The following is a 25,407-nucleotide window of genomic DNA, read 5'->3' on the forward strand; positions in this document are numbered from 1 at the left end:
GGGCCTGATGCCGTCCGCCGTAATCCTCCTTCCCAGGAACTCCACTTCAGGCGCCAGAAAATGCACTTCAAGCATTTTAACCTGAGTCCCATGCTGTTGAGTTGACTAAGAACCTCCTCCAGGTTCTGCAGATGCTCGACTGTGTTCCAACCTGTGACCAAGATGTCGTCCTGGAAGACAACGGTGTGCGGAACCGACTTCAGTAAGCTTTCCATGTTTCTCTGGAATATCGCCACCACTGATCAGATTCCAAATGGGCATCTGTTATAAACAAAAATACTTTTGTGCGTGTTGATGCAGGTGAGGGCCTTCGATGATTCCTCCAGTTCCTGCGTCATGTAGGCTGTAGTCAGATCCAGCTTCGTGAATGTCTTTCCTCCCGCCAGCGTTGCATAGAGGTCGTTGGCCTTTGGTAGTTGGTATTGGTCCTGCAGGGAGAAACGATTGATAGTTACTTTGTAATCGCAACGGATTCTGACGGTGCCATCTCCCTTGAGGACTGGGACGATAGGACTGGCCCACTCGTTGAAATCGATCGGGGAAATGATGCCCTCTCTTTGCAGCCGATCTTGCTCGATCTCTACCCTTTCTCTCATCATGTACGGTACTGCTCTCGCCCTGTGATGGATGAGTCGCGCCCCTGGAATTAGGTGGATCTGCACTTTTGCTCCTTGGAATTTCCCGATGCTTGGTTCGAACAGCGAAGGAAATTTATTTAAGACCTGGGCACACGAAGTGTCGGCAGCAGGCGATAGCACTCGGACGTCGTCCCAGTTCCAGCGTATCTTTCCCAGCCAGCTCCTGCCGAGCAGCGTGGGACCATCGCCCGGTACCACCCAGAGTGGTAGCTTGTGTACCGCTCCATCGTAGGAGACCTTTACGGTAGCACTGGCAATTACAGGAATCAGTTCTTTCGTGTAAGTTCTTAGTTTCGTGCGAACTGGAGTTAAGACTGGCCTTGAGGCCTTGTTGCAACACAACTTTTCGAAAGTCTTTTTGCCCATGGACTGGCTCTTGCCCGTGTCCAGCTCCATTGACACCAGGAGTCCATTTAGTTCTACATTCAGCATTATCGGGGTACAATTCGTGGTGAATGTGTGCACCCCATGTATCTCTGCCTTCTCGATCTGAGGCTTTGGTTCATCGTGATCCTCCATGGATCTGTCCTCCTCTGCAACATGGTGGTTTGCAGGTTTAACAGGCTTTGCAGCTCACCTGCACACACATTGGAGGTGTCCCATTGTTCCATAGCCCTTGCAAACGTACTCTTTGAATCGGCATGAATGGAAATGATGATCACCCCCGCAGCGCCAACATGGTGTTAATGGCCTTGCATTCATCACCCTTGATGGTGGACTCTGAGACATCTGCGAACGTGTAGCTGCAGGTTTGTACCTGTCCTGTACGTTACGATTCGAAAACAACACTTTGTTCACAGTACTTGTAGCAGCACTTGTGTGCTGATAGATTTGCTTCGTATTGTCACTGGTGGCAATGAATGCCTGGGCTATCACTATGGCCTTACTCAAGGTTGGGGTCTCTGCAGTCAAAAGTTTGCGAAGTATGGTTTCGTGGCCAATGCCAAGTACGAAAAAGTCTCTGAGCATGTGCTCCAAATGTCCTTCAAATCGCAATGTCCTGCAAGGCGTCTTAGCTCGGCGACATATCTCGCCACTTCCTGGCCTTCAGACCTTTTGTAGGTATAGAACCGGTACCTCGCCATCAGAACACTTTCCTTCGGGTTCAAATGCTCTCTGACCAGTGTGCACAAATCGTCATATGATTTCTCTCTGGGTTTCACTGGAGTGAGCAGATTCTTCATGAGGCCATATGTTGGTGCCCCACAGATAGTGAGGAGGATTGCCCTTCGTTTGGCAGCGTTCCCTTCCCCATCTAGCTCTTTGGCCACGAAGTATTGGTCAAGTCGCTCCACAAACGTTTCCCAATCATCTCCCTCCGAGAATTTCTCCCGGATGCCCACTGTTCTCTGCATCTTTGGGTTTGCTATCTGTATCTCGTCGCCAGTTGTAGTGTATGGAGAAAGAGTCAGACTGAACACTGAGCTCAAAGTAAAGTGTTACCTTCGTCTTTTATTGCAGGTCTCCAGAGTGCCTCACCAACCTGTGAAGCCACCTTAAATACCTGTGCTCCCAAGGGATTATGGGATCCCTTGGGACTGCAGGGGATAAGCCCTCTGGTGATTGTACAGAGTAAATACAAGTTTACATATATAACAATTCCCATTCTTGGTTGTTCAGTGTCCCTTGCTGTGGTATGTGTGTGTATAGACATTGGATGTGGAATGGATCGAGTTTGGCTGTCTGTGGTTCCCCCTTCACCCCCTCCTTCCCCCTCCCCCCCCCTCCACCCCAAACCAGTTAGAATAGTCTGTCGGCATTGACTGCCGAGGCACTTGAGTGCGGTACTGAGGAAGTTTGGTGCACTTGGAATCACACCTCAGCAAGGAGAAAATTGAGGGAGGAAAGAAAACGTTCCTGTCGGTAAAGCGCCTTGGGCCATTTTAAAAAGACAGACATACAGACAGCCTCAGGACCAAAGCGCTTTACAATAAAATGCTGCCTTGATGTCAAGGGCAGTCACTCTCGCCTCTCCTCTAGAATGCTGCTCTTTTGTCCATGTCTGGATCAAGGCTGTAATGAGGTCTGGAGCTGTCACTGTTGTAATGTAAGAATGTTTCACTGCATTAAAGTTTCTTTATAAATATGTTGCTGTTGATTGAACATGGAAGGCACAGAGTGTTCTTGGGCTTCTATGTGGGCCTCTGTTGGGCTATTGCTGATATTGTAAAACCCAAGCTAAACTGTCGGGACCAAGAGTCTTACTGCAGAGCACTCAAATCGCAGTTTCCTTTCTTTATGTTTCTCCTCATCCCTGGCCCCACACAAAGAACAGACTAACCGAGACATTATGCTGCACATATAGGAAGTATGATATTGCTTAACGTTGTTGGGATAGCTGGAAAAGGATGCCACGTTAATTAAGTGGATTAGGCGATTAAATCAAACTGTGCCTGAAGCCTTCAGGGGTATTAGATGTAGGAATCTAATACAGTGAGAGTTAATCAAGAATTAAACTGATATTGCACAATAGAATGTGCATCGTGGGAGTCAATGGGAAGTGATGTGGTGTACTTGAATTCTGTATAGTAAGAGTGAAAGGCAACTGCTTTTAGTTCAGCTGAATTTTCTGTTTCCATTCATAGCCCATTTATATTACAGAAAAGTAGTATAATACACTGCCTTTGTTTCTGTCAATCGTAACTTCCCCAATAACAGGCAAAAGTGCATACAGGTTGACAAATGAAGCACCAGGCGAGAAAAGGTGGTAGCGGCTGTTTCCAAAGGGACTGACATAACCCACCTCAAGATGAGCATCAGAGCCATCACAAATAATGCAGCATTGCTATAAAGAAATGGGATGTGCACCTTTACCTGGGTTTGACTACAGCAGGGTAGCATATAAAAGCTTGCAAACACCCTGGATGCAGCAGATGACAGTGCCTATGCCATTTTTGTTACTATTACCGACATTAATATGAGCAGGTAGCTACCATAACATTAATAATGAACTGGCCAAGCCCCGACACCCTCTCCACCACAGTATTTAGAATCCTTAATTTATTTACAACCGCTGGACATCTATAGCATTGAACTATCTTTATGTTATTGAGTCACCTCTTACCCATAGTGCACAGTTGGGTGATAAACGGCAGGATTGTCCCATTCGTCTAACATTTGCAAAGTCAAAAGCTTCCAAAACTCCCTCAGTCTGTCGTCTCCATGACTCGGCTATCATCAAGTGTCCAATTCCTTTGAATGGCTCATCACATCTGTGAAGAAGTTCAGAGGGAGGTTTTGGAAGGCTTTTTGACTTTGCAAATGTTAGACGAATGGGACAAGATTTTCCTGCCGGTTTCTCAGGAGACGTGCATTGGGAAATCCTTCCTGCCTCCGAGTGTGACTCCAGGGGTTGGTATTGAGATCACTGTTCTTTTTGATATTCACTAATGATCTGAACTTTGGTATACGGGGCATAATTTCAAAGTTTGCAGATGATATGTAACTCGGAAATGTAGTAAACAGTGAGGAGGATAGTGACAGATATCAGGAGGGCACAGACTGGTGAAATGGACAGACACATGAAATTTAATGCAGAGAGCTGAGAAGTGACACATTTTGGTAGGCAGAATGAGGAGAGGCAATATGAAATAGTATAATTTTAAAGGTGTGCAGGAACAGAAAAATCCAGGGGTGTGTGTACACAACTCTTTCAAAGTGGTAGGATAAGTTGAGAAAACTGTTAAAAGAAGCGAAGTAACTATTTGTACTGAGCTTTTCTTTGACAGCCACGTGTCCGTCCAGCACCCCGCCCCCCAGCCCCCTGCCCATACTGCACTTTTTTGACCGACGGGTGACAAGCCCCGCCCCCTGTCAAGTTCCGTCCCCTCCCGGGCCCTAAATCATTTACCCCCACGTGGTGCTGAGAAGCAGGTCCTGAGGCCTGAGACTCCGCTGATTCCCTCGCCGACTTACTCCCTCCCCGACTCGCTCCCTCGCTAGAGAGAAGAGGAGGGGGGGGAGGGGGGTGGGAAGAGAGAGAGACGGCGGGGGAGAAAGAGAGAGAGAGAAATGGGGGGAGTGAGATGGGGGGGGAGGTAGAGATGGGGGGGAGGTAGTGTGAGTGGGGGGGAGGTGTGGGGGGGAGGTAGAGAGAGAGAGGGGAGGAGGTGTGGGGGAGAGGTAGAGAGAGAGGGGGGAGGTAGAGAGAGAGGGGGGAGGTGTGGGGGGGGAGGTAAAGAGTGTGGTGGGGGGGGAGGTAGAGAGAGGGGGGAGGTAGAGAGAGGTGGGAGGTGGGGGGGAGGTAGACAGGGGGGAGAGGTGGGGGGGGGAGGTAGAGAGAGGGGAGAGGTGGGGGGGGGAGGTAGAAAGAGGGGAGAGGTGCGGGGGGAGGTAGAGAGAGGGGAGAGGTGGGGGGGGGGAGGTAGAGAGAGGGGAGAGGTGGGGGGGGAGGTAGAGAGAGGGGAGAGGTGGGGGGGGGAGGTAGAGAGAGGGGAGAGGTGGGGGGAGGAGGTAGAGAGAGGAGGGAGGTGAGGGGGGGAGGTAGAAAAAGGGGGAGGTGGGGGGGAGGTAGAAGTGGGGGGGAGGTAGAGAGGGTGGGGGGGAGGGGGGAGGTGGGGGGGGTAGAGAGAGAGGAGGGAGGTGGGGGGGGAGGTAGAAAGAGGGGGAGGTGGGGGGGGAGGTAGAAGTGGGGGGGAGGTAGAGGGGAGGTAGAGAGAGGGGGGAGGTAGAGAGAGGGGGGAGGTGGGGGGGGGAGATAGAGAGAGGGGGGAGGTGGGGGGGGGAGGTAGAGAGAGGGGGAAGGTGCGGAGAGGTGGGAGGTGGGGGTGGAGGTAGAGAGAGGGGGGAGGTGGGGGGGGGGAAGGTAGAGAGAGGGGGGAGGTAGAGAGAGGGGGGAGGTGGTGGGGGGAGGTAGAGAGAGAGAGAGAAAGTGGGGAGGAGAAGAGAGAGAAAGTGGGGAGGAGAAGAGAGAGAAAGCGGGGGGGGGAGAAGAGAGAGAAAGCGGGGGTGGGGGGGGGAGAAGAGGGAGAGAGCGGGGGGAGAGAGCGGGGGGGGAAAGAGAGGAGAGAGCAGGGGAGGGAAAAAGAGGAGAGAGCAGGGGAGGGAAGAGAGCAAGGGAGAGAGTGGTGGGGGGGTGAAGAGGGAGAGAGTGGGGGGGAGGTGGTGGTGGAGAGAGGGAGACATTCCATTGGGATAAGATATTTTGATAGACAAGGATTCAGCACTTGCCTTCCCCGATCCGATTGATCAGATGGAAAACACAAGGAAAATCTAGACCAGTCTCTAACTTGTATCCAGTCCTGTGTTGCTCGGCCTGACAGGCAGTAGGTCTTTGAGTCGACATTCTCACACTGGTATCTATCATTATCGGAATACTGAAATAAAGTCTAACCAGATAATTGTGGATAATTACACAGGTCAGATCAATCTTTCTTCACCTAATGTAAAGCACAGTGGACTGAAGCTGTCTGTAAAGATTTATTTTATTTCCAGTTATTTTAACAATACCTGGCACCTTGTCATTTTGTTTTGGTTAAGAACAGTCACCAGCTGGCCTAATCTTATCATGAATTATTCAGTTAAAAATGAGTTCCTGGAATGAATTCCAGTGTGTTGCTGCTCGTTGGTGAACTGATGCACTACATCAGTGCGGTAGGAGAAAGGTTGGTGTGGGGATGGGGGGGCTGGCAGTTATATCCTACAGGACTCGGCCAGCTCAGTCAGTGGTGCCACCGAGCCACTCTTGGTGATGGACATTGACTTCCCCCACCCAGAGTACATTCTGTGCCCTCGCTCCCCTCAGTACTTCTTCTAAGTGGTGTTCAACACGGAGGAGTACTGATTCATCAGCTTAGGGAGGGCGGTAGGTGGTAATCCTGCTGTAATTGTCTTTGTAACAGGCAATTACAGACCCTTTGGAGGAAAAACCTGCGCATATTCCCAGCCAGGTAAAAGTGAGGAGAGTAGAGGTAATCGGAAGGAAGGACACAAACATTTAAGCTACACTGTGTCATGAGTATCAGTCAGAAAAAACATAAGTTCTGTGATGCTACAGTTAGCAGGGTGGCCTTTCAATAGAGGTCTTGGAACAGGTTATTCAGAGACATTTGGGCAACTTCATCTGCCTCCTGCCCGTTACCCCGCCCTGCTCTAAACCTCTCCAGGATCTTATTTTTCATTTCCAGAAATGATAAGTGCCCAATCACTGAGGCTAATCCGAACACCTTGTGATAGTATGGCTCATAAAGATTTTTTTTAAATTTCAGATCAAAAATAAATGTGCTTTCAATGACTGAAGGTTGATTGTATATGAGATGTGCCAACATCTTATTACTCAAAAACCTTACGGTTATTAGCTGAATTTATACTCCAGCAGAGCATCGTGTTGTGTAGAGGTGATGCTTTTTCATGTAAGCTGTGCTGTGCAAGAAGTACTAGGTCCCCTTCCCAGGTGTTCGTCCAGTATGAAATTGGGCTTGTATTGTAGATGAATTTGGGTTTGTTTCTGAGTTAGCTGCCCAGATGGCCCAGTGAGTTAAGGTGTTGCTTGGTTTTTAACGAGGCCACACAGACCAGAAGGTTGTAGATTTGAGTCCTGGTCTGTGTTTAGCTAATTGATCTCCTCCACAGTAGCTGTTGGGATTCCCCAGTTGTCCACCATGGCTCTGGGCTAGGGAGAGGAAAATCGATGATTGTTGTCCAGTGATCCCTGCTGAAAAGATGTACAGGAATGGCACTCTTCCATTAACTCTTCGCTCAAGGTGGGTTCTTAATCAATTCCGCGCTCCTATTCCTTGCTCCCATTATTTTTCTCCTTCAGTTATTCCCAATATTTTCTCTCGCTGACCATGACTGTTAAATGTTATCACTGTTGAACTCCTGTAATGGTGTCTTCCTTTCTTTCCCCTATTCAGTCTCTTCCATGCATTCCATGATCTCTGGCTAGCAGGAACAGCAGTTTTCCTAACCATCTGCTTCCTTCATCATAGATACGCAGGGAATTTGACCAGAGGAACCACTGACTGGACTTTTATTTTAACAATGAGCAAATTACCCCTAAAGTCAGCCAGAGTTCCCAGTTCGTGACTTCTGCTGGAAAGTATGCTTTTGTGTACGTTGGATAAGGACAGGGTCAGACTTGGCTGTGATGACTCCCCACAATTGAATAGCCTGCCAAAGCTCATTGTCTAAATTCACCCTTGGGCAGTTTCATAAGGTGCTGATCGACAGCCAGCTTCCTTGGAACTGTACTGTTGCATGAGTCAGAGCTTTCAGAGCATTGGATGAAAGAGGAAATGTTATTTTTCAATTTAATTTTACAGTCTGTTCGTTCTCTCCTCCCCGCGCCCCCCTCCCCGCCCCCAATCCACGCGCACAGTCAATGGCTGAGAATTACAGACTATGACTCAAAGCCAATCTTGTTACATCGCAGGCTGGTTAGATAGAGCATTTGTTTTTATATTTGGACTGTCTATATCTAGTGTCTCTGTCTGATTTGTGGGCATGTACCTTATTTGTGATTGCTTTTTTGTGAGGTGGCATTTAACATTTACTGGCACTTTTTAAAAAAAAATACACAAGCCCCTTAGAGTTAGCTATCTGTACTGAACAGAAATTGGATGTGCTTTTTTTTAAAGAAAATATGGATAGATGAAATAAGATAAAGTAGATAGATTAAACAGTTGACAAATGAATTTCAAACTACAGTGAAAGTCACACCAGCAGACAGAATCTTTACACAAGGGTACACACATGTTTTGATGTCAAGAGCCATTCAAAGCATTCATCACAAGATAATTATAGATGAGGAAGGCTGCTTGGCCCATCTTCCTAACAACCCCCATTGTGGCATTCAATTGTTTGTTAATAATTCCAGGTGTTCCCCCTACCCCCCGCCCCAGCGAAACAATCTGGAAACTTTTTCCCCACACTGTTCACTTTTTGTGTGAAGAAGAATTTCCCTCGCTATCTGTCCTAAAAATACCCCCTCTAGTTAGAGCCTGTGTATCCTAGTTGTATTCCCACAGTTTAATGTTACATAAGATTCTGGGATTGCTTTTTCTAAACCCTTAACAATTTTAACTGCCGCTTTAAGATCACCGCTGTGACGCTTCCTACGTTAGACTAAAAAGCCCAAGTTTCTCCAGTCTTTCCTTATTACTCCGATCCCTCACATTGGGATCAGGCTCGTGGCTCTTGTTTCTTCACAACCAGAACTGGAAGCAGTATTCACAGTGTGCTCTGACCCGACATGGTTTGATTATTGCTTCCTCTGACTTCTATCCTACTGTTTTGGCTATGTAGCTCAATATCCTGTAGGTTTTGTTGAGTGCTGCTCTGCATTGGTTGGATGTGTTGAGCGTTAGGTCTACTATGTCCCTTTCAATTTCATCCACATTTAAGACCATTCATGGAGTACATATGTGTGTTATGTACTTCTCCTTCATATGTAGAACTTTGCACTAATTTGCATTAAATGTCATCTGCCATTGTGCTGCCCACATATATTTTGTCCAACTCATTCTGAAATTTCTTAGCTGCTTCCTTTGAATCTACTTTCCCTCCTAGTTTGGTGTCATCTGCATTGGTCACTTTGCATTGAATTTCTAAATCCAGGTCATTTATGTAAATTAGAAATGGTAGTGAGTGCAGTACCACACCCCAGGGTATCCCACCTAGTACCCCCCCCCCCCACCCAGGGTATCCCACCTAGTACCCCCCCACCCAGAGTATCCCACCTAGTACCCCCCACCCAGGGTATCCCACCTAGTACCCCCCCCCCTGCCAACCCAGGGTATCCCACCTAGTCCTCCCCCCCCCCCCCAACCCAGGGTATCCTACCTAGTACCTCCCCCAACCCAGGGTATCCCACCTAGTAACCCCCCCACACCCAGGGTATCCCACCTAGTACCCCCCCCCCCCTGCCAACCCAGGGCATCCCACCTAGTCCTCCCCCCCCCCCCCAACCCAGAGTATCCTACCTAGTACCCCCCCACCCAGAGTATCCTACCTAGTACCCCTCCCCCACCCAGGGTATCCCACCTAGAACCCCCCCCCCCCCCGCCAACACAGGGCATCCCACCTAGTCCTCCCCCCCCCCCCCCCCCACCAACCCAGGGTATCCCACCTAGTAACCCCCCCAACCCAGGGTATCCCACCTAGTACCCACCCAGGGTATCCCACCTAGTACACCCCCCCCCGCCAACACAGGGCATCCCACCTAGTCCTTCCCCCCCCCCCCAAATCCAGGGTATCCTACCTAGTACCTCCCCCAACCCAGGGTATCCCACTTAGTAACCCCCCCACACCCAGGGTATCCCACCTAGTACCCCCCCCCCCCCCTGCCAACCCAGGGCATCCCACCTAGTCCTCCCCCCCCCCCCCCCAACCCAGGGTATCCTACCTAGTACCTCCCCCAACCCAGGGTATCCCACCTAGTAACCCCCCCACACCCAGGGTATCCTACCTTGTACCCCCCCCACCCAGAGTATCCTACCTAGTACCCCCCTCCCCCACCCAGAGTATCCTACCTAGTACCCCCCCCCCCCCACCCAGAGTATCCTACCTAGTACCCCCCCCCACCCAGGGTATCCCACCTAGTACCCCCCCCCCACCCAGGGCATTCCACCTAGTACCCCCCTCCACCCAGGCCATCCCACCTAGTACTTTCCCTTTCCCCCCTGCCTTGACCGAACTTTTCAGCCAAATATTTAAATCCATTTGCATGTTTTACCCTAAATCCCTGCAACTTTGAGTTTAATTAAATGGCATTTTGTGTGAAACTTTGTCAAAAGTCTTTCGGAAGTCTCGGTAAATATTGAATCCATCTCGAGCCTCTTTGTTAACTGTTGATGACGTCTCTAGTCTCAACAAAAGAAAAAAGATGAAAATGTGAACTCGAAAGAAAAACTTACCATCCAAACATCAGTTTGTTTTTTTATTGTTCCCCCTTAATTTCTGTGGTAGTGCCTGCACGATTAACACCCATAGATATTGAAAATAACAACTTTAAAAACAGCTGTACTTTAAACATGCTGAGAGAGCGACAGTTTATGTAACGATAAAGTAATGCTGTGTATTAAATAACCACTGCACCATTTTTGTAGAAAGTTGACAATTTTTTTTATACAGAAGAACTTGCTTTTTTTGCCATTTCCTGCTATTTCCAACTATTGATAATGTACAAGCAACTGGACAGTTTGTTTTGTACTTGGCAAATGCTGCACTCATTTAACAGTTCTTTGTGTGACACTGTTTACTACAGACACAATTATGTAGAATAAGTAAGTGTAATGTTTGCATGAAATGTTATCTGGATATTGCTGGGAATTTGGAGTAGTTATTTTTTTATTCGTTCATAGGATGTGGGTGCCGCTGGCAAGGCCAGCATCTATTGCCCATCCCTAATTGCCCTTCAGAAGGTGGTGGTGGCGAGCCGTCGCCGTGAACCGCTGCAATCCGTGTGGTGAAGGTACCCCACAGTGCAGTTAGGGTGGAATTTCCAGGATTTTGACCCAGCGACGATGAAGGATCAGAGATATATTTCCAAGTCAGGATGGTGGGGAACTTGGAGGTGACGGAGATCCCATGCGGTGCAATGGATTTACAAGAATGATTCCAGAAATGCAAGGGTATACATATCTTGAAAGGATCAACAGGCCAGGTCTCTCACCTCTCTCGTCCTTCTATGTGATAGAGGTTGCGGGTTTGTGAGGTGCTGTCGAAGAAGCCTAGGCGAGTTGCTGCAGTGCATCTTGTAGATGCTACACACTGCAACCACGGTGCATCGGTGGTGGAGGGAGTGAATGTTTAAGGTGGTGGATGGGGTGCCAATCAAGCGGGCTACTTTGTCCTGGATGGTGTCGAGCTTCTTGAGTGTTTTTGGAGCTACACTCATCCAGGCAAGTGGAGAGTATTCTATCACACTCCTGACTTGTGTCTTGTGGATGGTGGAAAGACTTTGGGGAGTCAGGAGCTGAGACAGTCGCCGCAGAATACCCAGCCTCTGACCTGCTCTTGTTGTCATGGTATTTATGTGGCTGATCCAGTTAAGTTTCTAGTCAATTGTGACGCCCATGGTGGGAGATTCAACGATGGTAATACCGTTGAATATCATGGAGTGGTGGTTAAACTCTCGCTTGTTAGAGATGGTTATTGCCTGGCACTTGTGTGGCGATAATGTTACTTGCCATTTCTCAGCCCAAGCCTGAATGCTATCTTACTGCATGCGAGCATGAACTGCTCCATTATCTGAGGTGTTGCAAATGGAACTGAACACTGTGCAGTCATCAGCGAACATCCCCACTTCTGACCTTGTAATGGAGGGAAGATTATTGATGAAGCAGCTGAAGATGGTTGGACCTAGGACACTGCCCTGAGGAACTCCTGCACCGATGTCCTCCAACCACCACAACCATCTTCCATTAGTGCTCGGCATGACTCCAGCTAGTGGAGAGTTTTCACCCTGATTCCCATTGACTTCAGTTTTACTCGGGCTGCTTGATGCCACATGTTGTAAACTGCTGTCTCGCTCTTTTCGCTTCATTGCTTTTAACATCGAATTACCCGCACACACTCAGTTATAGTAAAGGCAAGATCGGGTCTTTCATTTAAACATTCATACTAAACAAACCAAGTACGAAAGTTACTAAGAACACTTCACAAAGACAGCTTGCTTCAATTTCCGTGGTTGCTTGAGACGCACACCTTCCGAATGTCCAGTGTCTCTACAAGTCCATAAGAGTCTGTGTGACAAAAACCAGTTCCATCTTTTATATCGAAAAAGCCTTTGAACTCTTATTTTTTGCATTTAGACAATCATGACGAACTGCTTTCTGAATCTTTTAACATACAGACTATTATTCCCACCTTAACAAGGTACTCAAATACTTAACATCCAGACATGACCAGTTACTCACCTCACTGGCTGGAAGGCACCACATTGTCTAACAGTCTCTTTTCGATTCAAACTTCCAATCTTCCTGTTTTTTAATCCAAACTTCAGACCGCGTGCTGAAGCAAAGAGTTCAGAAATGCGGGACTGTGCTCCCACACCACACTCTGTCAAATGCTGCCTTGATGTCAAGGGCAGTCACTCTCACCTCATCTCTGGAATCAGCTCTTTTGTCCATGTTTCGACTAAGGCTGTAATGAGGTCTGGAACCGAGTGGTCCTGGTGGAACCCAAACTGGGCATCGTTGAGCAGGTTAATGGTGAGTAAGTTCCGTTTCATAGCACTGTCAACGATACCTTCCATCACTTTGCTGATGATTGAGAGTAGACTGATGGACCAATAATTGGCCAGATTGGATTTGACCTGCTTTTTGATGACAGGACATACCCGGGCAGTTTTCCACATTGTCGGATAGATGCCAGTGTTGTCGCTGTACTGGAACAGCTTGGCTAGAGGCGTGGTTAGTTCTGGAGCACAAGTCTTCAACACGACAGCCGGGATGTTGTCGGGGCTCATAGGCTTTGCTCTATCCAGTGTGCTCAGCCAGTTCTAGATATCACTTGGAATGAATTGAATTGGCTGAAGACAGGCTTCTATGATGGTGGGGACTTCAGGGGGAGGCCGATATTGACCATCCACTCGGCACTGCTGGCTGAAGATGTTTGTAAACACTTCAGCCTTGTCTTTTGTACTCGCGTGCTGGGCTCCGCCATCATTGAGGATGGGGATATTCATGGAGCCGCCTCCTCCCGTTAGTTGTTTAATGATCCACCACTATTCACGACTGGATGTGGCAGGTCTGCAGAGCTTTGATCTGATTTGTTGATTGTGGGATCGCTGAGCCTTGTCTATAGCATGCTGCTTCTGCTGTTTAGCATGCATGTAGTCCTGTGTTGCAGCTTCCCCAGGTTGGTATCTAATTTTGAGGTATGCCTGGTGCTGCTCCTGGCATGCTCTTCTGCACTCCTCATTGAACCAGGGTTGGTCCGCTGGCTTGACAGTAATGGTAGAGTGAGAGATATGCCGGGCCATGAGGTTACATATTGTGGTGGAATACAATTCTGCTGCTGCTGATGGCCCACAGTGCCTCATGGATGCCCAGTTTTGAGCTGTTGGATCTGTTCTGAATCTATCCCATTTAGCACGGTGGTAGTGCTACACAACACAATGGATGGTGTCCTCAGTGTGAAGACGGGACTTTGTCCCCACACTGTGCGGTGATCATTGCTGCCAGTGCTGTCATGGACAGATGCATCTGAGACGGGTAGATTTGTGAGGACGAGGTCAAGTAGGTTTTTCCCTTGCGTTGGTTCTCTCATCACCTGTCACAGGCCCAGTCTGGCAGCTGAGTCCTTCAGGACTCGGCCAGCTCGGTCAGTAGTAGTGCTACCGAGCCACTCTTGGTGATGGACATTGAAGTCCCCAACCCAGAGTACATTCTGTGCCCTTGCTACTCAGTGCTTCTTCCAAGTGGTGTTCAACATCAGTGGAGTACTGATTCATCAGCTGAGGGAGGGCGGTTGTTGGTAATCAGCAGGAGGTGTCCTTGCCCATGTTTTCACCTGAAGCCATGAGACCTCATGGGGTCCGGAGTCAATGTTGAGGACTCCCAGGGCAACTCCCCCTCGACTGTATACCACTGTGCCGCCACCTTGGCGGACAGTACATACGCAGGGATGGTGATAGAAGAGTTGGGGACATTGGCTGAAAGCTATGATTCTGTGAATACGATTGTCAGGCTGTCACTTGACTCGTCTGTGGGACAGTTCTCCCAATTTTGGTCGAAGCCCCCAGATGTTGCAGGCCAGTACCATAGGCAGAAATTACAAAGGTGCTGCTTAAAACATTAAGCACTATTTTGAGCTGTTCACTGGGTGGTTCACACCTCACTAACCCCCTGTAATTACCGATTTGCACACAACTTCACCCCTTTATCTGCGATGCTCATTTTATACATACTGGGGATTTCTGTGTCAAGCTGTTCTAAGTTAAACTGGAGTTGTATGGACACAGAAATAAAAATATCAGGGATTAAAATACACTGCAACCTCACACGTTACAAAAGCTGGACTGTACTTGTAAATGGGGCCACATCTCCTGAATTTACTTGATCTGGATATAATAGGATGCTTGATGATTAATTAAAATATATTGGTGTTTTCAGTTTGTTGGCACTGGTGATCAGTTTTTATATAATGAATCGGTGAATGGTCTTACCATCCACTGCCAACCATGGGTAAATCCTGGTAGCACCAAGCGGTGGGGTCTGTTCCATGCTGGCGCATGGCCTCATGCCATGACCAGGGAAGGCGGTGGGCAGACAGCCTGCTCCTGTGGAGGCTGGGTCATTGAATATATTTAAGATGAAGACAGACAGATTTTTGAATGGTAAGGGAGTCGAGGGTTATGGGGAGCGGGCAGGGAAGAGATCTCTCTGCCACACTCCCAGCCCCAAGCCAACCAGGCCCGATATCCCCTTGCTCATTACCTGTACCATCCAATTTAACGTGACCACCTGTCAAGAAAAATGCCTTATCCAGAATAGGCCAGATCCCAAGGGTTCCGGATAAGGGACGTTCAAACTGTGTTACAGAATTTTTTAAACGGGCATCACTCTTTGCTCCGCCTGGAAGATCCAACATTTAATAATGAAATTACTGTGCACCAGGGTATTGGAAATGAACTCGGAAGTTTGCCTAAGTTGAGTTACTGCAGGAGGATGAATCCTGCTCGGAGTTCTCGGTACGATTAAATTCAAGGTGTGGCCAGGGCACAAACATGATGCATACAATCGAGGGATTGTCATGTACTTGAAGAGGTCAGGTGTCAGCCAACACCCATCTGTGAGCTCCTGGCTGTAGGACCGGTTACCTTCTCCGATTAAAGCTATCTTGCTGCTATAAATATTTTTGACTCTTTCCATAGATCTTGAAGAAACTTTTTGAGTGACAGCATTTCTGTCAGTCGTTCCAGCCATCTCGAAGTTTTAGCAGTGAAGCAAAGGTCAGATTAGCACCTCATATAATACTTGCATTCCTCAGTGCTGAGCTCAGTCTGCTCCTTGCACCCAATCATTTCTCCATTCATCTTAGTGGGACCGAGGCTTTGATAAAGGCAAGCTGGTCCTCCAGGATGAATTTATAATGCAAGTTTAGCATTGGTACGAGCGAGTTCCACTTTACACTGATGCTGAATTTGCAGTGTTGATTTGGACCTGACTACCTGAAATGGGGAATCTCGCACCACATGGAGTGCAAATCTACTGCAGTGTCAAACCTGGTTTACAAAGTAGTCAGGAACATACTGAACCCCCTTCCCCAACAATTATTAAACCTTGCTGACCTTAATTTTAACATTTAGAAATTCTTCCATCCCCAGCCTGAACACTTACATTTTAACAGCTTAGAGGTAGCTCTTGACATGTGTGAATCCAGGTATACATAGAGCCCCCTCTTGGGCATAGCTGTAACAAGGTAATTGCCAAGCAATGTAAATGTTGTACAACCTGGCTGGAACCGAAGTGCAGCTATGGGTCTCACATAACAACAGAAGAAATAGGAGTAGTTCATATGGCCCCTCGAGTCTGGCTGCAATTCAATAAGGTCATGGCTGAACTTCTACCTTAACTCCACTGTCCCCATATCACTTAATTCCCTTGGTGCCCAAAAATCTTACTGATTTCAGTCTTGAATATACTCATCGACTGAGCATCCACAGCCCTCGGAAATAGAGAATTCCAAAGATTCACAACCCTGTGTGTAGACATTTCTCCCCATCTTAGTCCTAAATAGTCGACCCCTTGTGCTGAGACTATAAACCCCTAGTTCTAGACTCTCGAGCCAGGGAAAACGGCGTCTCAGCATCTACCCTACCAAGCCCTCTAAGAATTTTATACGCTTCAATGAGATTGCCCCTCATTCTCCTAAATTCCAGAGAATATAAGACCATTTTACTCAATCTCTCCATTTCGGGCAGCCCTCTCATCTCAGCAATCAATCTAGTGAACCTTTGTTGCATGCCCTCTAAGGCAAATATATCCTTCCTTGGGTAAAGAGACCAGAACTGTACACAGTACTCCAGAAATGATCTCATCAAAGCCCTATATAATTACAGCAAGATTTCCTTATTCTTACACTCCAACGCCCTTGCAATAAAGGCTAACATATCATTTGCTGTGCCTGCATGTTAACTGTCTGTGATTCATGTACAAGGACCCCAAAATCCCTCTGATTACCAACATTTACTAGTGTCTCGTCTTTTAAAAATTATTCTGTTTTTTCACACTTCCCCACATTATACTCCCATCTGCCACCTTCTTGCCCAATCACTTAACTGGTCTATATCCCTTTGCAGGCTCTTTGTAACCTCCTCACAACTTGCTTTCCCACCTAGCTTTGTATCATCAGCAAATTGAATATATTAGACTTGGTCCCCTGATCAAAGTCATTGATATAGATTGTGAATAGCTGAGGCCCAAGCACTGATCCTTGCAGCACTCCACTAGTTATACCTTGCCATCCTGAAAATGACCCCTTTATTCCTACTCTCTGTTTTCTGTCCGTTAACCAATCTTCAATCCATGCTAATATAATACCCCCAATCCCATGACCCCTAATCTTGTGTAGGAATGCAGTGTAAATGACCTCCTACATACATGTTTGCTACACTCTGCAGAATGTTACAGGAAGGAAACAAGGGTCTGCTGAGTGAGAATTAAGTGCTGGTCTCGAATAGTTAGAACTTTGAGAGTTGCTGTGCTTCATTTGCCCCTCTCCTTCATTGCCTATGCATTAGAAATAATGGAATCCATTAAAAACCTGAGTAAATTTCATGATAAAACCAGCCTTTCTTTCTTGTAAAATTGAGCATCAAGTTAACAGTGATTGACGATCTAATCAAAAGATTAGGACGCCACGATCTTAGGACGTCCCAAAGCGCTTTACAGCCAATAAACAGTATTTTTGAAGTGTGACCATTGTTGTAATGTAGGAAATGCGCTGCCAATTTCTGAACAGTATGGTCCCACAAAAACAGCAGTGAGATAACTGACCAGATAATCTGTTTATATAAAGTTGGTTGAGGGATAAATGTTTGCCAAGACACCAGGAAACTCCCATGGTCCCCTTTGAATGTATGTATAGGTGCAGTGTTAAGAATTCGGAACCCTCGGGACTGAGGCCGTTCCAGATTCCGAGCTTTTCCGCATTTTCGATCGTCTTTCTGACGTCAGGAATCCAGAAACACCCGAGCCCAGGTTTGGATATTTCCGGATTTCGGAACGTCAGAAAGGGGAGGGTGTCCCTGCCGAGGAGGTGTTCGGGCGGGCCCCGCCGCGGAGGTGTTCGGGCGGGCCCCACCGCCGAGGTGGTGTTCGGGCGGGCCCCACCGCGGAGGTGTTCGGGCGGGCCCTGCCGCCGAGGTGGTGTTCGGGCGGGCCCCACCGAGGTGGTGTTCGGGTGGGCCCTGCCGCCGAGGTGGTGTTCGGGCGGGCCCTGCCGCCGAGGTGGTGTTCGGGCGGGCCCCACCGAGGAGGTGTTCGGGCGGGCCCCACCGAGGAGGTGTTCGGGCGGGCCCCACCGAGGAGGTGTTCGGGCGGGCCAGCAGCGAGGTCCCGAGGTAAGAGCGGGCGAGCTGAGCGGAGGCCCGAGGTCAGGCAGTAACGGCGCCCCGAGGTCAGCAGGGTCACCGGGTCCAGATTCCAGAACATTTCTGGATGACCCTGCCACCGATCATCCAGATTCCGGATCATTCCAGAACTCCGGATTTTCAATGCTGCACCTGTAATTAAATCAAGGAAATGAGAGTGCACGTCTGCAAGCATGATTCTGCTAGCTTTTACAAGCCCAGGTTAAAGGGCTGGTGGTGCACTGCTGTGGAATTTTCACACACAGCACAGTTCCTGGAACTGCCCAGACTCCGTCAATTGTAACACAGCATTTCCTGTATCTAATAATAAAAATAGTAAGAATTGTACTTAGATGGCAGGCATCCTGCCATGTCGAAACATCTCCTAACGCTGTACGTGTGCCATTACTTTGAGGTATATTGACCTTCATTATGTAAGCAAACGCAGCAACCATGCTGCACCAGTACTGTCCCACAATCAGCATTGAGCTAAATCACGAGTTAGCCTGTGTTCTGGCAGCATTGGTTGAGGCCAGGACACTGGGAGACCTCTCTGCTCTTCTTCATGTAGCTCCTTTGGATCTTTAACATCTACCTGAACCACATCTACCTGAACCAACAGGATAGGTACATGGGGCCACAGTTAAACATCATCCCGAAGAATGACAGTGCAGCACTCCTTCAGTCAAACCAACAACCTCTTAACCCAGAGAGGAGAGAGAGCACAGCCAACTGATCCAATCCAGTGTTCACATGTTTCTATCATAAATCTAAAGTAATTAGCATTGCTGTAAGGCGGGCCGCATGTTGGAGCACCAATGGGCTGCATTGCATAGTGCCATGACATGGCTTCATGCACCCAATGCCCCATGAGCTGAGACTATTTGCTGCAGTTCGGGTTTCAGCCCGACAGCAGCAACTTTACAGCCATGCCAGTCAGTGAGTAACTCAACCCCGTGGTTTTCCTCTAAACCTACACACCCAGTTACACCCTCATTTTCTAGCGAAACACCACCTGACTCGTTTAAACACCCAAATGTGATCTCCCTTTCACCCAGCAAAGTCCAGTCCTCCTCTTCCTCCTGCGATTTCAATAACGCCAGAGATCTAATGTGTTGCGTTCTCAACTTAATAAAATTACAATCCAGTTTTTCAGAATGTTCTAGATTGAGGATTTTGCTCCCATTGCCCCCTCTCTTGCCTTAACGCTGCAGCAAATTCCCTAACTCAACTAAGGTTCTTACAGTGTTGGTGGCAGGGTTAGATTAGCCCACACAAACCAGTATCAATCTCTTCAGACATCTTATCCGAGTCCCTCTGCCAGACCCCTGTTCTTGTAGCCAAACTAATTGGCGTTACTATGGATGCAACATTCTTATGTAGATTATCTCTTGGCGGATTAATTTAGGAGCTTTGTGTGTTCCTGGATGGCATTTCAGAACTGTTGACTTCTCTCTCAAAAAAAAACTGCTTTATGATAATTAAAGAGTTTTCCAGAAACTGGGTTTACAGTAAGCTTATCTAGTTGATGTGATGATCTCTGAAGCTAAGCTCTGGTCACTGTTAAAGCCATTCGGATAATGAGAAGTGTAGGTTTTCAGAAAAATATCTTAAGTTAGATCTTATTTCAAACTTCCTTTGAACAAGAACAGCATGTGAAACTTTTCACACACAGCTTCCTAAGCAGTCATGTACTTCACATTATTTCTCTTAGATTTTAAAATCCTGACATTCACCTGAAACACAGCCACAGTGCCAGTGTCAGAAAGGCTTGGTGGGGACTGAAAGCTGCTGCCCTGACCCTGGGCTACCATCCAGTCACAATGTAGTATGAGAGTTCTGGACAGTAAGCCAGCGTACAGATTGTATACTTACCACAACTGTTTAACAACAGCTGACTCACTATCCAGCTGGTGACATGAACCTGCTTATTAGTCTCCAAAATCTTAACTGTGCAGTTTCACAAGATAGTAGCAACATGATATATAATGAAACAGTGCAATAAATGAGCGCATTGTGACGGTGATAATTACATGTGAATTAGTTTTTTATGGAAATAATTAGGAATTAGGGGCAGCACAGACCAGCCCATGTTGTGATGTGTGCGCGCATTAGGTCCGTGCAGCAGAGCTGGTCTCCAGTCGTCTTGGTAAATCCTCGCCACTGGACCAAGACCTAGCTCTGTCAAGCCCGTGTGGTGGCTGGTGTGCAACGGCCACCACACATTAAAAAAAATCCACGCACAGGCATCCTCCACCCTTCAATATGTAGTTCGGGATCTGGAATATTAGGTCCTTCATTGAAACACCGGTGAACTCATCCCTTTTTGGCGTGGAAGCAAGTCATCCTCGTTTTGAGGGACTGCCTAGGATGATATTCAAAGGGAAGGGAACTAATCAAGATGTACACTGGAGCAGGAGTTTCACTGTATTGGGAGCTGGCTGGCAGTGAGAGGCATACACTAATAAGTTTTCACTTTTAGGAGTTGAATGCACTGTTTCAGAGCTGAATGACTGAGAGGCATGCAAGACAGAGGCTGCTAGACCCAGAAAGCAGATCTGGATCAATACTTAAGTCAAAAGACAAGTTGAGACATTGTAGAGCCACAGCAGCTGGCAATATTTTTACTGAATCATGAAGTGCCTTCCAAAATACAACCCGCACTTGAATATATAATTGAGGAAATCTGTCTGTGTTCAAATCCAGGTGAATTGCTACTGATAGTCATTGGTTTCTGCCAGTCAGTAACATGCTCAATAGGGCTGCTAATCTGACATACAAAGCATTGCACTCAAATCCTCAGTCGAAGAGGAGTTTCAGGTTATTATAGCAGTGTTGGTTCATTCAGTGACACATTAAGTGGATGTGGCTTAATAAATCTTCCCCCTCACTATAATTGATATCTGAGTTCACTATATAATGAGGTTGCACTGTGCCATGACTAGTCATGCTGAACAAGTGAATATTTACCTCTGTCAGCCATGAATGACTGATGATTTATTGTGTTACTGGATGATCTAGTTGCCCTAAGCCCAGTGTGTGAATCATTTCACTGACTGACACATTGTGATTGCCCAGTAGGAAATACCATTCAAGTATTTATTTTTCAAACATTCAGAAAAGGAAATACCAGATAGAGAGAGTGTGACATTCAGTGAAAATGGGTAGCAGAAGAGGGAACACGATTCCCAGGCAGCATTTGAGAGATAGGAAAGCATCTTCCCTCTGTCAAGAAATAAAAAAGGCTCTTCTCTTTAAAGGTTACACTGGAGTCAGGATAAAAGAACACTTGAGGAGTACCAACTATTTAAAGTATGTGTGGTTACCATGTATCGTGGGCTGTCAATCAGCTACGGCCCTCCTAAACCCAGGCAACATGGTCTTTATAGAAGAGCTTCACCTCCTACATTGAGCCTCCAGGAGCTGCTTTGACACAGGGAAGGCTAGGGGGCAGAGCCACAGATAAAAGTAGAGCTGATGGATGCGCAGCAACAGGTTTTTTTGAAGGCCTAGATAAAGGTGAAAATTGGTGAATGATCAACAACGGTCACCTCCGTGAGGCAGTGGAAAAGCATTGAAAGAACAAAATAGCACAGTACGGCAGTGGAAAGGTACAGGAAAGATATGTTGTCCAGAGAAAACTCCAAAATGAAGTGAATGAAATGGCAGGTGGCTGGGGAAAACGGGCAGGAAAAGCTATGGTCAGACGTCGCTAAAGTCACCATTCGGACCAGAGATGGGATGCATCCTAGGATGCTGAGGGAAGTGAAGGAAGAAATCACGGAGGTACTGGCCATAATCTTCCAATCCTCCTTAGAAATGGGGGTTGGTGCCAGAGGAGTGGAGAATTGCAAATGTTACACCCTTGTTCAAAAAAGGGTGTAAAGATAAATTCAGCAACTATAGGCAGTCAATTTAACCTCAGTAGTGGGGAAGCCTTTAGAAACAATAACAGTCAGTTGCACAAGTGTGGATTAATTAAGGAAAGCCAGCACGGATTTCTTAAAGGCAAACCATGTTTAACCAACTTGGTCGAGTTTTTAATGAGGTAACAGAGGGTTGATGAGGGCAGTGCGAACAAAGTTGAAATAATGCATAAGGGCGATCCAACACCGCCTCTAGTGCACCAGCACAGCCTTCGGTCGCCTGAGAAAGAGAGTGTTTGAAGACCAGGGCCTCAAATCTGGCACCAAGCTCATGGTCTACTGGGCAGTAGTGATACCCGGCCTTCTATATGGCTCAGAGATGTGGAACATATACAGTAGACATCTCAAATCGCTGGAAAAGCACCACCAGCGCTGCCTCCGCAAGATCCTGCAAATCCACTGGGAGGACAGACGCACCAACGTCAGTGTTCTCGCTCAGGCCAACATCCCCATCATCGAAGCACTGACCACACTCGACCAGCTTCGTTGGGCGGGCCACAAAGTCCACATGCCCGACACGAGACTCCCTAAGCAAGTGCTCTACTCGGAACTCCTTCACGGCAAGTGAGCCCCAGGTGGGCAGAGGAAATGTTTCAAGGACGCCCTCAAAGCCTCCTTGATAAAGTGCAACATCCCCACTGACACCTGGAAATCCCTGGCCCAAGACCGCCCAAAATGGAGGAAGAGCATCCGGGAGGGCGTTGAGCACCTTGAGTCTTGTCACGAAGAGCATGCAGAAAGCAAGCGTAGGCAGCAGAAGGAGCTTGTGGCAAACCAGACTCCCCACCCACCCTTTCCTTCAACCACTGTCTGTCCCACCTGTGACAGAGACTGTAATTCCCGTATTGGACTGTACAGTCACCTGAGAACTCACTTTGAGTGGAAGCAAGTCTTCCTTGATCTTGAGGGACTGCCTGTGATGATAGATGTCTCTGGGAAAGCCCATTGGCAGAGAAATATTGAGTGAGTCCAGGAAGGGAAGAGAAAGAGGTGAACCACAATAAATGATGGGTGGGAATTGGAAACATAGTCAATGAAATTCTCCAGGTTGAAAGGAGCAGGAAGTAGCATCAACACAATCAGCAATGTAATGGAGAACGAAGTCCGAGAGAGAGAGAGAGAGAGAGAGAGAGAGCCTGAGTGGGATTGAAGTAGAGAGTTCCATATATCCTACCAAAAGACAGGCATAATTGGAACGTATACAGATTTCCATAGCAACACACTTTATTTGAAGGAAGTGAATGGAGTTAAAAGAGAAGCATTCAGGATGAGAACAAGCTCAGCCAAGCAGAGAGATTAGGCCACTGTTCAAGAAAGAAGTGGTGAAGTCAGCGACCATCCCAGTGCAGTACAGAGATCCAGTACATGCATAGTGAGAAGGAGATGAATAGGACACAGAATATGAAACGATCAAAGCAGCAGAGAGTATCTGAAGCATCACATGTGTAGGTATGTAGAGACTGGACTAGGGTCAAGGTGAAAGGAGACTAATTCAGTTGGGCAGGAGGAAACTGAATCAATGTTAATGCAGGGCATTCCTGTTTTTAAATCTAGGAGAGGAGATATAAACAAGCTGTGCCAGGTGTAGAGGCCAATGGGATTGGTGGTGGGTGGGGGGACATGGAAACATAGTCAATGAAATGAGTAATTGTCCAGGAAATGATGTAGTCAGAGATAGGGAGGGGAGTTATGTTGTTGCTATTTGGCTTCACCCAAGTATAGGTGCTTCCACCACATAGCCTTGTCAGCAATTTTGTTGATGATGGAGTTAGAACTGAAGGAATGGAAAGTTGAGAGGGATATCGCTCAGGGGCGAGTCAAACTCATGGCCATTTATTACAGTAGTCAAGATCTGTGAGGCCATTGTGCAGGTATTTCACTAAGGTTCGTTTTGTTGAAGTATAAGATAGCAGTGGTGTGATCTGCATCTTGAAGAGCCCTAAACAAACCAAAGGGCATGTTTCTTGCCAAGATCTCTCTCGCTGTCGATGTTATTTTTCATTCCGTTTGCGAACAGTATGCTAACTCAGATCGAATGCCAACCTCCAGTTTGTTGCTTTGCTACTTGCTATCTGACGGATTCCAGTTTAGGTCGTTATGTTAGTTCTCCAGGCAAATGATGTTCACAAGAAGTTTGTGATGTACTGCGAGTACATCGAGAAATAGTTTGCTCTTTGGTTGCTGGGCAATTCCCCCTCCAGCACATACTGTACTACAGAAGTACTGTGAAATGAATTAACAGCTGTGTTTATAATTCCATTCCAGGCACTTGCAAAGAAAGCAAAAGCAGGAAAGCTGCTGCCCGAGGAATATCAGGGGGGATCCTTCAGGTAAAAACCAGCCAATCTGCAGTTTTATCTCTCTCGTTCCACCTTGGGTTGCAGAATTTTAGAGCAGTGGGAGCCTGCAGTTTTGTTGAGTTAGGGCATGTTTGTTTTTCCTGGATTCTCCTCTAACACTTTTGTTCTCAGTCCTTTATCTGCTATGGCCACACTGTAAGTGGTAAGCGATTCCATGGCCTGTATAAAGTTTGCCTCATTAACAAAATGCGGCACCCTGTCCAGCATACTTTGCATACACTGCGAGTTGTCCGGGTGATTTGTGCTTGGTCATACCCCAGTAAAGGTGTCCTGCACGGTCCTGAAGCCAGCTGCTTTTGTGCTGTCACAGAAATAAAGCAGGCGCTGCTCCTTGAAAATAACATTGACATCCAAATCAAAGAAAGTGTAAGGTGCACAAACAATATAAAATGTGTTTTTAGCCTGTAATGATTTCTTAATGAAGCAGACACTCGGCTATAAACCCAGGCAACAGGGTCTTTCGGTAGGATACCTATCTGCATTGACTCCTCTCCCAAGCAGCTGGAGCAGTACAGGTGCATCAACTGTGAATTATATCTCCATTTGCAGACTTCACATAAAGCTCTGTGCAAAATCATTGCACGGTTTACGTGAGGGACATCCCTATGCTCAGAACCATGTAATACCTGTACTAAATAAACAGACACAAATCTGAGTACAAATACCCACTTTGATCAGATAGGAAGGGAAGTGACATCATACACAGCATTGTCACACTGGAACTTCCAATGCTGCACCCCATTTCTGAATGATGTACAGTTGGCACCTCGCCAGCAGTTGTCTTTGTCCAACTACCACTTGGGTTAAAACTGAGCTTTTGAGCTGACTGGCCAAATTCAGAATGGTTCACATGATACGCCTAAGGGAGCCATCCAGGCCACAGAGACAATGCAGAGAACAACACAGCTGCTCCCTGGGCTCTGAGGGAAGAGCTATGAAGGGGATCCTGATCAACTAGCCTTCAA

General features: G+C 47.3%; 1 protein-coding gene across 2 annotated transcripts in view; it reads left to right on the plus strand.

The window, feature by feature from the left end:
* The window catches only part of pdhx (pyruvate dehydrogenase complex component X), a 513,740-nt gene that overhangs the window by 283,870 nt on the left and 204,463 nt on the right, over nt 1-25,407 (plus strand). For both annotated transcript variants that reach the window (XM_070899330.1, XM_070899329.1), the window contains exon 10: nt 24,348-24,412. In XM_070899330.1, coding sequence (XP_070755431.1) covers nt 24,348-24,412 — 65 coding nt within the window. The remainder of the gene's footprint in view (nt 1-24,347; nt 24,413-25,407) is intronic.

The sequence above is a fragment of the Pristiophorus japonicus genome, chromosome 14 (genome assembly GCF_044704955.1).
Source record: "Pristiophorus japonicus isolate sPriJap1 chromosome 14, sPriJap1.hap1, whole genome shotgun sequence".
Classification (NCBI taxonomy): domain Eukaryota; kingdom Metazoa; phylum Chordata; class Chondrichthyes; family Pristiophoridae; genus Pristiophorus; species Pristiophorus japonicus.